This window comes from Equus przewalskii, chromosome 7 (assembly GCF_037783145.1).
Source record: "Equus przewalskii isolate Varuska chromosome 7, EquPr2, whole genome shotgun sequence".
NCBI lineage: Eukaryota > Metazoa > Chordata > Mammalia > Perissodactyla > Equidae > Equus > Equus przewalskii.
The window spans coordinates 4,956,149-4,969,647 of NC_091837.1; the positions used below are offsets into that span (position 1 = coordinate 4,956,149).

The window sequence follows — 13,499 nt, forward strand, 5'->3', positions numbered from 1 at the left end:
CTTTGTACACCAGCTACTCAGGCAAGACTGGGGACTCCAGATTTGGTCAGGGCCACGTGCAGAAATAGAGGCCCACTACTTTGTATGGGGGGGTCTGTCAGGGCCTGACTCAGACCCGGCTCAACCTTGACCATGTGGAGGTGAACTGGATCCAGCCGATCTTGAAGGCTTGGGGAAGGCCAGGCTCTGGAGAGAATGTTCTCCTGGGTTCTCAGCAGGAGCAGTACTTTCTGGGGTGGGCGGATCGACTTGGGATCCGAAGCCTGCAGGTGATGCCCACCAATCATGCCAGCTTGTTCTCTTACAGGGAGATCTGCTGCCCTGAGCCTGCAGGGGGCACTGTGGTGCCTGGCACGCCCACCCTCGCAGGTGGAGTTGGGGATGCTGGAGGTGAACTGCCAAGAGGCCTGGCCCCAGGTGTGCTTGAAGGGCCACCTCCACCATCAGGACCTGACACAGTGCAAAACCCGTGACAGTTATTCAAGCCTGTCTCTTTGAGAGGAGGCCCAGGTCTCCAGATGGGTGTTTGGGAGTACCCCTCACCCCGGGTTGACCACATCAAGACACTAGCTTCACCTCCACCCTGGGGGTAGAAGCCCTGGCATCCATGGGGAGGGAGAGAGATAAAGACACATGCTCATCTGAGTCCTAGGCCTGGCCCCTTGAGTTCCTCCATCCCAAGGTCACCTGACTCAGGCCTGTCCTCCCTTCTCCTGGGCTCCAGGTGCCATGGCTAGAAGTGGCCACCCTTACTTCTGTGCAGATTCTGTACCCACTGGCTGGAGACCCCCTTGCAGCTGTTTCCTGCCCTTGCTTGGGGAGGCTTGTTAACTCAGGGCTCTGCTCGAATGTTCCCTCCTGGGGGGAGCCTTTCCTGGGCTCTACGTCATCCGGTATCCCTCCAGCAAAGCCTGCCAGGTTGCAATTTTCTCTTTGTGGCTGGAGTCCTCATTAGACTGGGAGCCCCTGAGGGCAGAGACCACGTCCTTTTCTTTTACTCTTGGCAGTATCCTACACAGAGGAGGGACCCAAAACACTTTTAAAAAAATACAAGTAGATATATAAAGTGTGAAGTATTGTTAGCATACCATGATGGGGGAGGGGTGAATCAAGAGTCTGCTTGACTCCTCAGAGGGTGCTTGTCCTGTCTATAAAAAGGCACATACTAAATATTTTAAAGTCAAGCCTCATTTTGTAAGTCACGTGGGGTCAGAAAGTGGAATGGAGATCTGAATCCAGGTGTACCTGTCTGCCTGCACCCCTAGGCAAACACACAGGCCGGACTTCTTCCTCCTTGGTTGTCTCCACCTTGCTCTCTGACCTCAAAGCAGGAGGAAGTGGGAGCCACCTCCTGTGTTGGAGAGAGCTGAGCCTAGGGGGCTGGTGATTTGGCGGCGGGAAGTGAAAAATCTCCTTAGACTTCTCAGGAATGCTCCATGGATCTCAGGGTGGGGGTGGGGGGGATGTGGGGACAGGAAGAAGCAGTCCAGCGTGCACCCCCTTCATTAGTGACAGGGGCGAGTGGTGATGTCAGTGCTGACCAAGTAGGAGATAGGGAAAAGAAGCAGGTTTGGGGTGGGAGGAAAGAAGTTGTGTGCCAGTCTGGATGTGTTCAGCATGAAATGCCCAAGAAACGTCGCTTTCGGACACTTAGATGTGGGTCTGGAGCTCAGGTGAGGTCTGAGCCTGAGACGCAGGTTAGCGTTAGTTAAGTCACCTCTGGGTGGGGACCAAGAAGGCAGTAAGATTGACCAAGATGTTATAGTGAAGAGAGGAGGACCTTTTGAAACGGGTAAGGAGGGGCTGGAGATGCCAGTCAAGAGGCCACCTCGAGTAGGGAGCAAAGAAGCGGTTATGAAGGGGAGGAGAGGACAGAAGCTGGAGAGGGGTGGTGCTAGATGCTAGAGAGTAAGTCAGGAGAGGAAGAGGGTGAAAAGTCCGGGGATAGAGGAGTTAGGGGCAGACTGAAGTCCTTGCGGTGTTGTCTACAGACCGTGAAGATGGGGAGCAGCCGGGAGAGGGAGGAGACTAGCCTCTGGGCTAGCCGAGGGATGAAGGCTTTGAAGAAGTTGGAAGAATCAGGGTGTGGACCATGTTCCTGGCGTGGCCATTGGCCAGCACCTCATCAAAGTCCTGCTGGATCCCAGCAAAATCCTGCCTCTGTCCAGCGCAGCAGCGTTCGCCCCGTCGAAGGCGCGACAGCGCATGCCCAGAGCGGGGGAGAGGGGCATTGTCACGTGTGGCCGTCTCCCGGGGATGGGCCCCGCCCGCGGCCTCTGGGGGGATTGGCTGGAGCGGTCGGGCGGCGGAGGGAGCCAGCGGCGGCGCAGTGGCGGTGGGGCGGCGAGCAGGTACGTCCCGGCGGCCCGGGGTGACCTGAACCCGGGCACTCGGGAGCGGCGCCTGTGCCCCGGCCCGGGGCGGGTGGGGGCGGCGCGCCCCGACCCCGGGTGGCCCCGCCCGACGTGGCTCCGCCTGCAGGCAGCTCCTCTCAGATGGAGGTCCTGGACGAGTTCGACAGCGAGTTCCCCCAGAGCGTGACCTTCTGCCAGCTCATCTCCGAGGAGGACTTCGAGAGGCAGGCGGCGACCTACACCGAGCGCGCGCTGCGCCGCCTCTTCCGCAGCATCGACCGCAACCCGGCGCTGGCCGAGCGGGTGGTGCGCAAGAGCAAGCAGGCCGAGTGCGAGCGGCGCGGGATCCTCTCCTTCCTCTGGGTGCGGGCCGGCGGGCGGGCTGCGGGGAGGGGGACCGGAGGGCGAGTGCTGTCACCACCCTCGCCTGCTGCCGGCCAGGGCGCGGCTGGGGCATCGAGGTTGGGAGGGGGGCGCCGTCGGGCCTAGCTGGAGCTGCAGGCTAGTAGGGTTTCCCAGAGGCCTGAGGCGGCCCGGCTTGAGGAGTGCAGGGGGCGGGCGTCTCACCCGCCCGGCTTCCTCCTGCTGTTGTCGTAGGCGAAGTTCTTCTGTGCCGTCCAGGGGGAGCTGAACTGCTGCAACAGTATGGGCGCCGCGGAGATGCGTCAGCGCCTGGAGCAGCTGAAAAGGAGGATCCACCGCGCGCACGTCTACTCCCAGGGTGGGGCTCACCCTCTGCCTGGCTCCAGCAAACCTGACCCAGGACCCCTCGTCGCTTTGGCACTTTAAAAAAAAATGGGGGGTTTATTTTTAAAGTCAACACTCAAGTACCTTTCACCTGCCATCAGCAACCGTCCCCATCTCACCAGGCTTATTTCGCTCTCTAGACCCCCTTTTTCTTTTTCTGGAGCATTTTCAGGGAAATCTCAGACATCGTTGTATTCCTGAATACTTTAGAATGCTTCTTAATAAAAAAAAAAAGGACAGTTTCTGACATAATTACAATATTACAGCTGACATGGTTGACATCGGTTCCCTAATAGTAGCTGATACTTACCTAGTCCGCAGTCAGAACTCCCGGGCAGTCCACAAAAATCTTCCTGCACTTTGTCTGTGACATCAGGACCCACCGAAGCTCAGACGCTGTGTTTGGGTGCTAGGCCTTGTAGGTTCCTACTCACTAGGGTGAACATATAACTTGTGTCCATATTGGGACACTTGTAAGAGCAGAATGAATGGGGGCCATCTTAGTGACCCCACAGGGATGGCAAACAAGGATCTGTGGCCAGGTCTGTGGAAGCCCCTTTCGAGGTGGGATACCCTTACTACCCACCCCCCATGCCACTGACTTGAAGAACTGGGTTGTCCTTTGGAGTATCCCACTTTATGAGTTTTTGTCTGTTGTTATGGCCCACTGGTGGTGTTTGCTTGGTCCCCCTCTGCCTGTATTTCTTGGACAGGTGCTCTAAAGCCTTGATCAGGTTCAAGTTCAGTTCTTTCCGTGCGTTTGTGTTCAGTGATACACTACACTAGTGGTGGGGCGACTTTCTTCTGCATCCTGTCGGGAGGCCCAGCTCCCTGGGGGTCGTACTTTCCATGATGCTGATCGTACGGGTGCTTTACATCACCGTTTCATCCGACGGCTGGACCACAGCACATGTGGCTATTACCCGAGGTGACATCAGTGTTATGTGGCTCTTACCCGAGGTGACATCAGTGTTATTTATCTTTATTTTATAGAAGAGGAAGTAGAGGCCCAGGGAGGTTGGCCAACATATACAAGGTCACATAGTAAGTAGGAGAGCCTAGACTTGAACTCAGGTCTTGGGTACTCCAGGGTGCAGGCTCTTAGCCTTCAGGCCAGTGCTCCCTGGTGGTGGTTATTGTCACTCTAAATGAGCCACTCTGACGGGCTGTATGAGGAGCTTGTTAACACCCACTTGCTGGTGGTCTCCAACTTTGGACAGTAGAAATAGCTAGATTCATCAAATCCGGTAGAAAGACCTAACATGGAAGGAGGAGAGGGGGCTTGCTTCAGAGTTCTTCCCCTCAAGAATTCCTTCCCTGAGCCCACCTCTGCAAGACCTCCTCCATGCGGGTTTCCTTAGAGAGGAAGGGCCCTTTGTAGACCCCCCAGGATTGCCCTGGGGCTGGTGTAGTCAGCGGGCTCACAGTTCAGCACCTGGATACCCCATGAGGGTGCTGGCAGACTCAGGAGCTTTCCACGAGACTTGAGGTGGGGGTGGCGGGTGAGTGACCCACCTGTCTGGGGCCAAACCCAGCCCTCTTTAGGGTGACACTCATCACTTCCCGTGAAATTCTGCCCTTAAAGTCAGACAGTCCAGGCGTGGCGGATCCTACCTGTGCCTTGTACAGTTGGAGCTCCCAATTCTGCTTGTAAGATAGACGCAAAAGGACCCTTTCCCCGTGGGGTAGTTGTGGGCTTGGTGAGATGGTGCCTGTTGGCGCCTATTGACAGCGGGTCCAGGCATTGGTGTGTGGTGCCCTTTGGGAGCCTGCCTCCCTTCCTTGTTGGAGGGACTGTGTGAAGACCCCACACCACTGTGTTTGGCCCCCACTCTATCCTGTTCTGGCCATGGGGTAGGCGCTCACTGGCACCTTTTTCACAGATGCCAGGAAGAAGAGAAGGAAGCCAAGATTGAAGAAACCACAACCTATCCTCCTGCGAGAACAGTCGACCTCCCCGTGCCTGCCACCAACCCTGCTGCCACCTCCACCACAGCCACCACCTGCCACCACTATGGCCTCCGTGGTGGCTCCGTCACCTGTCTACACTATGCCAAGGGTCTTTGGTCCTTTCCCTCCGCTGCCCAGCAAGTCGGTCAGTGGGCACATCTCCCACTCCATGTGGCCCTGGGAGGGGCACTCTGCCCCCCTGCTCAGAACCACCACAGCAGCTCTCCCAGACCCACAGCAGTGGCTCTCAGAACTTTGTTTTAAACAGCAGAACACTCTCTGCTAGCAGTCTTGAGTGGAGCCATGCTGGATCAAGTAGATAGAAGGGGGGCTGCTCTGGTTGGAGAGTCAGGGTGAGGCTGAAGGCACAGCTCCACCTGCTGGCCTCAGCTGAGCAAGGCAGCCCCAAGCATCCTGGGCGGAATCCTGGGGTTCCCAAAATACGGGTGGAGAACCAGCTCCCCCCACCCCATGTCTCCAGCCCCATGTCCACCTCTCCCTCTGGGTGTCCTCCTCCACGCCCCCGTCTAAGTGCCTCTGTAGCGCCCTTCCTAACCACCTGCGCCTCCTGACTCCCGCCTGTTCTACACTCTCACACCAGGTAGCGCCCATCCCCCAGGCTGGGTCAGGACCTCTTCAGTCGGCTTCCAGCCCCCATCCCGTCCCTTGTCCCCCTGACACAAAACTCAAGGTGGACACCGAGGATGAGCCTGACATATTTGCTGATTGAATGAAAGCCACATAGTTCTCACAGTTCTTGTATAAGGTGTTTTTCTTCACGGTGAGGCCCCCAAAGTTGTTCTGAGATTTCCTTTGTTTCTTGCAGATGGAAAAATTGGAAGTTTCAAGGTCTGAAGTGAAATTAAACTGGACTGGCCTGTCATCAAACCCAAAGAGGTGGAAGGAGTTTATTCTGGGCTTGAGGCAAACGAAAAAGGAGCATTTGGGAGAGCCCGTTGTGTGCCATGCTCGGTTGCCATTTCTTCCCCACCTCTGAGTTAATCCTCACCACACTCCTGAATGGTGGCTATTCTCATTCACAGGGGAGGAGTCCAGGCTACGAGGTCTGCTCTGTGTACAGGAGTCCCTGTCGCCTGTCACAGACATGTGCTCTGAGGCTGGGGAGGGCCTGCTTGGGAGGAGACCAGAGCTGACGTCCCGTGTCCACCCTCCCTTGTCTTGCAGCTGCATGGTTGATCTGACCCCCTTGGTCCTCAACCCCGGAGGCTTCCATTTCTCGTACCTGGCCAGAAGCAGTGCGCACAAGCTCCATTGCTCTGCCTTCCCCTGGTAAGCGAGCCTCTGAGCCTCCCTGGGGCGGGACGCCGTCCTGGCCTGGCGCCTGCCCTGCTTCTCACTGGGATCATGGCAGTGTGTGTGAGGGCCAGAAAAATGTTCAGTATGATGGTCCTTTCCACTTCCAGGAAGGACCCTAATGTAATCAGGGGTGCTGGAAAAGTTGCTCCCCCTTCCTAGTGTTTGTAATGGCAAGAAATCGGAAACAAAGAGCTCAGAGGCCCACCGGAAAGGGAACAGTTCCATCAACCCCGGGCGGCCCTATGGTTTATACACCTGCCTGTTTCGCAAAGCGGGGATTTATGGTATTGTGAAGTATTTCCTGTGACATTGATGTTATTCCAAAGTATGATTTACACTGACTGTTTCATTGCAGCAGGTGACTTTTGTAAAGAAAAATAGAGGGGCCGGCCCCGTGGCTGAGTGGTTAAGTTCGCACATTCCGCTTCGGCGGCCCAGGGTTTCGCTGGTTCGGATCCTGGGTGCGGACGTGGCAGCGCTCATCAAGCCAGGCTGAGGTAGCATCCCAGATAGCACAGCCAGAAGGACCTACAACTAGAATATACAACTATGTACTGGGAGGCTTTGGGGAGAAGAGGAAGAAAAAGGAAAAAAATAAGATTGGCAACAGATGTTAGCTCGGGGCCAATCTTTAAAAAACACAAACACCTAAATTGTTTTTTTAAAAAGACTATTTTTTAGAAGAGTTTTAGATTCACAGCAAAATTGAGCAGAAAGTTCACATATGCCCCTTGCCCTCCCCCCACAGGCACACCCGCCCCGTTATCGACAGCCCCCACCAGAGTGGTGTAATTGTTACACTGATGAACCTACACTGACACAGCATTATCACCCAGAGTCCACAGTTTCCGTTAGGCTCTCTCCTGTTGGACACTCGATGGGCTTGGACAATTGTATAATGACCTGTATCCACCATCATAGTGTCACATAGAATAGTTTCACTGCCCTAAAATCCTCTCTGCTCCACCTGTTCCTCCCTCCCTCCCCACTAGCCCTTGGCAGCCACTGATCATTTTACTGTCTCTGTAGTTTTCCCTTTTCCAGAATGTCATAGAGTTGGAATCATACAGTCTGTAGCCCTTTCACATTGCCTACTCTCACTTAGTAATATGCGTTTAAGGTTCCTCCATGTCTCTTCATGGCTTGGTAGCTTGTTTCTTTTTAGTGCTGGATGGACCACAGTTTATTTATCCATTCACCTACTGAAGGATGGCTTGGTTGCTTCCAGGTTTTGGCGATTATGAACAAAGCTGCTGGAAACATCTGTGTGCAGGTTTTTGTGTGGACCTAACTTTTCAGCTCCTTCGGGTAAATACCAAGGAGCACGATAACTGGATCACATGGTAATAGGTTTAGTTTTGTAAGAAATGGCCAAACTGTCTTGCAAGGTGACTGTGCTGTTTCGCATTCTCATCAGCGATGCGTGGGAGTTCAGATGACTTCCTATGTAAGAAACTCCCACAGCTCTGTAAACCTGATTCTAAATGCCCGGTTGAAAGAAAGTTTACCCAAGAGGACACCCAAAGAGTAAGCAAAACTTTAAAAACATGTTTGCTCCCTTAGTAATGAAGGATGTAAACGTCAAGGTTGCTGGGATGTATCGTATATGCCTCTCAAAAAGCCCATAGTAAAGAGAATTCTGTGCTCTCAAGGCTTTAGAAAGAGACTCTTTTTTTTTTTTTTTTAAGATTTCATTTTTTCCTTTTTCTCCCCAAAGCCCCCCGGTACATAGTTGTATATTCTTCGTTGTGGGTCCTTCTAGTTGTGGCATGTGGGACACTGCCTCAGTGTGGTTTGATGAGCAGTGCCACGTCCGCGCCCAGAATTCGAACTAACGAAACACTGGGCCGCCTGCAGCGGAGTGTGCGAACTTAACCACTCGGCCACGGGGCCAGCCCCGTAGAAAGAGACTCATTTTTGCTGTGAAAATATTATAAATTGACTTTGTCCTTTTTAAACTTCTTTTATTGAGATAATTCACATAGCATACAATTCACTCATTTAAAGTGTCTACTTCAATGGCTTTTGTATATTTACATTTGTGCAACTATGACTACAATCTTTTTTTTTTTTTTTTTTTGGTGAGGAAGATTCACCCTGAACTAACATCTCTTGCCAATCTTCCTCTTTTTTTGCTTGAGGAAGGTTAGCCCTAAGCTAACATCTACATCTGTGCCAATCCTCCTCCTCTTTGTATGTGGGTCGCTGCTTCAGCATGTCTGATGAGTGGTTGGTCTGTGCCCAGGATCCGAACCCACGAATCCAGGCCACTGAAGCAGAGTGCGCCAAACTTAACCACTACGCCACAGGACCAGCCCTACAATCCAATTTTAGAGTGGGAGAAAATATTTGCAAATCAATTCAACAACAATGAAAATAACCTATTCCAAAAAATGAGCAAAGGACTTGAGTAGACCTTTCTTCAGAGAAGATATACAAATGGCCAATAAGCACAGGCAAAGATGCTGAACGTCATTAGCCATCAAGAAAATGCAAATCAAAACCACGTAAGATAACACTTCATACTCACTAGGATGGCTGTGATAAAAAAGACAGACAAGGGGCTGGCCCCACGGCCAAGTGGTTAAGTTTGCACGCTCCCCTGCAGTGGCCCGGGGTTTCGCTGGTTCGGATCCTGGGGGCAGACATGGCACCGCTCATCAGGCTACGCTGAGGCGGCCTGCCACTAGCCACAACTAGAAGGACCCACAACTAAAATATATACAACTATGTATTGGGGGGATTTGGAGAGAAAAAGCAGAAAGAAAAAAAAAAGAAGATTGGCAACAGTTGTTAGCTTAGGTGCCAATCTTTAAAAAAAAAAAAAAGACAGACAATAGGATCCAGCCCAGTGGCGTAGCACTGAAGTTCGCCTGCTCCACTTTGGTGGCCTGGGGTTTGCAGGTTCGGATCCCAGGTGCAGACCTACGCACTGCTTATCAAGTGACGCTGTGGCCAGCATCCCACAGTAGAGGAAGATGGGCACAGATGTTAGCTCGGGGCCAATCTTCCTCAAAAAAAAGACAATGACAAGTATTGATGAGGATGTGGAGAAACTGGAATCCTTGAGTGTGGCTGGTGGGAATGTAAAATGGTGCAGCCATTGTGGAAATGGGTATAGTGGTTCCTCAAATGTTAAATCTAGAACTAATATATCATCTTGTAATTTCACTCCTGGGGATAACCCCAAAAGAACTGAAATAGGGACTCAAACAGATACTTCTACACAAATGTTCGTAGCACCACTATTCACAATAGACAAAAAGAGGAAACAACCCATTTGGCCAAGAGAGACAAAATGTGATCCATCTGTACATGGAATGTTATCCACCCATAGAACGGAGTAAGTTCTGATGCAGGCTACAAGTGGATGAGCACTGAGAACATCACATGGTAGGTGAAATGAGCCAGACCCAAAGGACAACCTATTGTACGATTCCACTTACATGAAGTATCTAGAACAGGCAGATTCATAGAGACAGAAGGTAGACTAGAGGTTACCAGGGCCAAGGAAGAGAATGGGGAGTTGTCGCTTAATTGGTATAGTTTCTTTTTGTGGTAATGAAAAACTTCTGGAAATAGATAGTGGTGATGGTCACACAACATTGGGAATGTACCTAATGCCACCGAATTGGACACTTAGAAATGGTTAAATGGTCAATTTGATGTTAGTTATATTTTACTACAATAATAAAGAAAGAAACCCCAGCACCACTTAGGTGTCACTCCCAGCCCCCCATCCCTCAGCCCTAGGCAGCCACTGCCTACTTCCTGTCTCTCTGGGTTTGCTCACTCTGGACTTGTCATGTAAATGAAAGCAGACAATAAGTTGGCTTTTTGTGATTGGCTTCCTTCACCTAGCATGCGTTCGCAGGGGTCATCTGTGTCTAGCATATGTCAGCACTGAATTCTTTCTTTAGTTTCTTTTTTAAGACTTAATTTTTTTAGAGCAGTTTTAGGTTCACAGCAAAATTGAGAGGAAGGTACAGAGATTTCCCATACATTCCCTGCCCCGACACATGCGCAGCCTCCCTCATTAGAGCCCCCCCAGCAGAGTGGCGCAGTTGTCACCACTGACAGACCTGCGCTGATGCATCACGATCACTCAGCGTCCACGGTTTACCTTAGGGTTTACTCTTGGTGGTGTACATTCTATGGGTTGACTTTCTTTTTATGGTTGAATAATATTCCAAAAATAAAATATACCACATTTTAGTTATCCATTGATGGGTTGATGGATATTTGGTTTGTTTCCTTTTTTTTGGTATTTGGCTATTATGAATAATGCTGTTACCAACATTTGTGTACAAGTTTTCGTGAGGACATGGTTTTCAGTTTTCTTGGGTATATTCCTAAGAGTGGAACTGCTGGGTCCTATGGTAACTCTCTGTTTACTATTTTGAGGGACTGCCAAAGACGCAAGCCCCTTATCAGACATGATCTGCAAATATTTCCTTCCATTCTGTGAGTTGTCTTTTACTTTGTCGATGGCTTAGTCCTTTTGAAAGGCAATCTGTCAAAACATATCAGGAGGCATAGAAGTTCTCAAATTCTTTGATCTAGTATTTTTAATCCTGGAAACTGGCCCCAAGGAGTTGATTGAGAGAAAAAAAAAAAGAAGCAATTTATATAAAAATGTTTATGGCAGCATCAATTAAAAAGAGCAAAACTGGAAACAGCTTAAATGTGCATTCACATAATTATGGAATGCTATGCAGACATTAAAATTATAAATGTGGTTATGTAGGTTCAGGAAGTACATCTAAGTGGAAGCAGTAGGCTATCGGATCAGGAGGAGGTGGGCTGGAGGGGCAGGAAGGTGACTAATTGCTGGGTGACAGATGAGGGGTTGTCAGCAGACACTTTTGCAGTATTGCTACAAAGCACAATTTAAAAGTAAAGCACGATTGAGCACCATCAGGTCCTCACAGGACAGTGGAGCCGCACAGCACTTCAGGCTCACCATGAGGAGGTTCCTGTCTTCTAGCTTTTTCTAGGCACAGTTTTACAAAGTTGTGATCCAATTAGAAAGGTTTTTTTTTCTTTTTGAGGAAGACTGGCCCTGAGCTAACATCTGTGCCCATCTTCCTCTACTTTATATGTGGGACGCCTGCCACAGCATGGCTTGACAAGCAGTGTGTAGGTCCGCGTCTGGGATCTGAACCAGCGAACCCTGGGCCACGAACCAGTGAAGTCTGGGCTGCTGAAGCAGAACGTGCGAACTTAACCGCTGCGCCAGGCTGGCCTCCAGTCATTTTTTAAATTTTGCCTTTGTCACTTAACATTAAGGCCCTGGAGAGTAGTACTCTCTTGACAGTCTTTTGAACATGAGCTTCGCTGGCTGTGTAATAAACATCCAGTGTATGTGGTGCCGTCCCTGATTAACTCCACTGGGTGCTGTGTGTGAACACGTTAGGTGCTTCCGGTTTTCCTAGTATAGTTAGTGCTGGGATTAACATCTTTCTGTGCTAAGCTCTTCCTGAATTTCAGATTAATTTTCTGAAGTGGAATGATAAGGGAAAGGGTATGAACAGTTTTCAAAAGGACTACCTTTTTTCAGATTCTAAAATGACAGTATTTACTGTGAGCAGTTTGACAACTACGCAAAAACACACCAAATCACTCGTATTCATTCCTGCCGCCAGATATAACCACTGTTAGCATACATCTGTCTTTAGATGTAGGGTTTTTTCCCGTGGAGACATCTGTATACACGTACAGTGGTTTCTTACATAACTGGGAGGGTCCTGTCAGGCAGTTTTGTAGCCAGCTCTAGAATGTGTTTTTTCCCATGACTTTAAAAATAGCTTTACGTTCACCAATAATAATAGATACAAAATATTCCATCATGTGGATGGAACATCATTTACTCAATGATTCTTGCTTCTTGAGCTATTTCACTAATGGAGACAATTTGTAGGTTCTTGTTACATATGCCTTTCTGAGTGAGCTGTGCTCTCATGGTGCCATCACCAAAAATGGGTTATATTTAATCAGTTTTTAAAAGTTTGCAAAAGTAGAACATCATTCCATGGAAAAAAGTTCACGATACAGAAACAAATACATGAAATACGAGTCCCCTGATGCTAAGAGTTTCCTGTGTACCCTTCCAAATATTTTGTTTCTGCGTGTGCACACACACACATGCACTGGTTAATTTTTTAACCAAAGTAGGATCATGTTGCGTGTACTTCTCGGCAACTTGCCTTTTTCCACTGCTGTACCATTGGGGCGTCTTTACTCGTTGGGATATACAGACCCACCTCCTTCCTTAAACAGCTGCCGTGTAGCCCACTGCATGGCTGTACCATGGGCCCTTAGCCATTCCCTGACAGACGTTTCGATTGTTTCCAGGTTTCCACAATCACAAACATTGCTGCCATGAACACCCTTGGAAAAACATCCATGAGAGAGGTTTCTGGGAGTAGAAATGTGTTGAGAGCCATCCTGCAGCCTGGGGTTTTGTCGTGGGTACCTCTGGGGGCCCTGCGTGCTGCGGTCCTCCCTCATGGACGTGTCTTGGCTGTCTCCTGCACAGGACCTCAGCCTGTAGTGGCTCCCCCAACACTGAGGAGACGCCATCCCCTCCTGTGAAGTCCTCCATCTTCACGCCGCCTGTCCTGCTCAAGTTCCAGCCTGTGCCCAGACCCAAAGATGACTCAGAGAAGGACCCTGGCAGCACAGAGTCTGCGCCCCGAAAGAGGAGCCCATAACGTCTTCCCTTTACACTGTGGCCGGAGGAATGAATAAAGTTCCCATGGCGGTGCTTTTGTGCAGGGCTCCCTAGGGCTTGTGTAGTCCCGCAGGCTCCCTCCAGCCTGAAGAGGTTGTCAGGATAGTGCAAGCCTGAGGCCCTTTGGCCTGAGCCCACGCGCAGTAGGTGGTCGGGTTGGTGCCACTGTGAAGTCCCCTTGCCTGCACGCTAACACGTGCGCTCTGAAAGAGAAACACAGAGTGCATGAGGAGAGAGTGCTGCCCTTCCCTTCAGTGACTCTGTGGCCCCTTTGGGCCTCACTTGACCCCACTGAGTTGGAAGTCTACCGTTTTTTCCTACGCTCAGCGCATAAACACAAGCCTTCTCCAGGTGCAGGTTTACAAACAGTGATCTGTTCCCTTTCTGGAGGAAAATGA

At 50.6% G+C, this 13,499-nt stretch overlaps 1 protein-coding gene across 2 annotated transcripts; it reads left to right on the top strand.

The window, feature by feature from the left end:
• The first annotated feature begins 1,067 nt into the window (after positions 1-1,067).
• LOC103562407 (uncharacterized) lies at positions 1,068-13,134 on the top strand. Of its 2 annotated transcripts, none has more exons than XR_011542211.1 (7): positions 1,068-2,351; positions 2,482-2,717; positions 2,952-3,075; positions 4,985-5,196; positions 5,878-6,115; positions 6,237-6,341; positions 12,907-13,134. XR_011542211.1 is itself a non-coding variant. In XM_070628350.1 (7 exons), the coding sequence occupies exons 1-7, from the start codon at positions 2,093-2,095 to the stop codon at positions 13,079-13,081; spliced, it is 1,182 nt and encodes a 393-aa protein (XP_070484451.1). In that variant the 5' UTR covers positions 1,068-2,092; the 3' UTR covers positions 13,082-13,134. The 2 variants fall into 2 exon arrangements, 1 of the variants encoding a protein (XP_070484451.1); XM_070628350.1 differs by having other exon boundaries at positions 5,878-5,948.
• Positions 13,135-13,499: the final 365 nt, after the last annotated feature.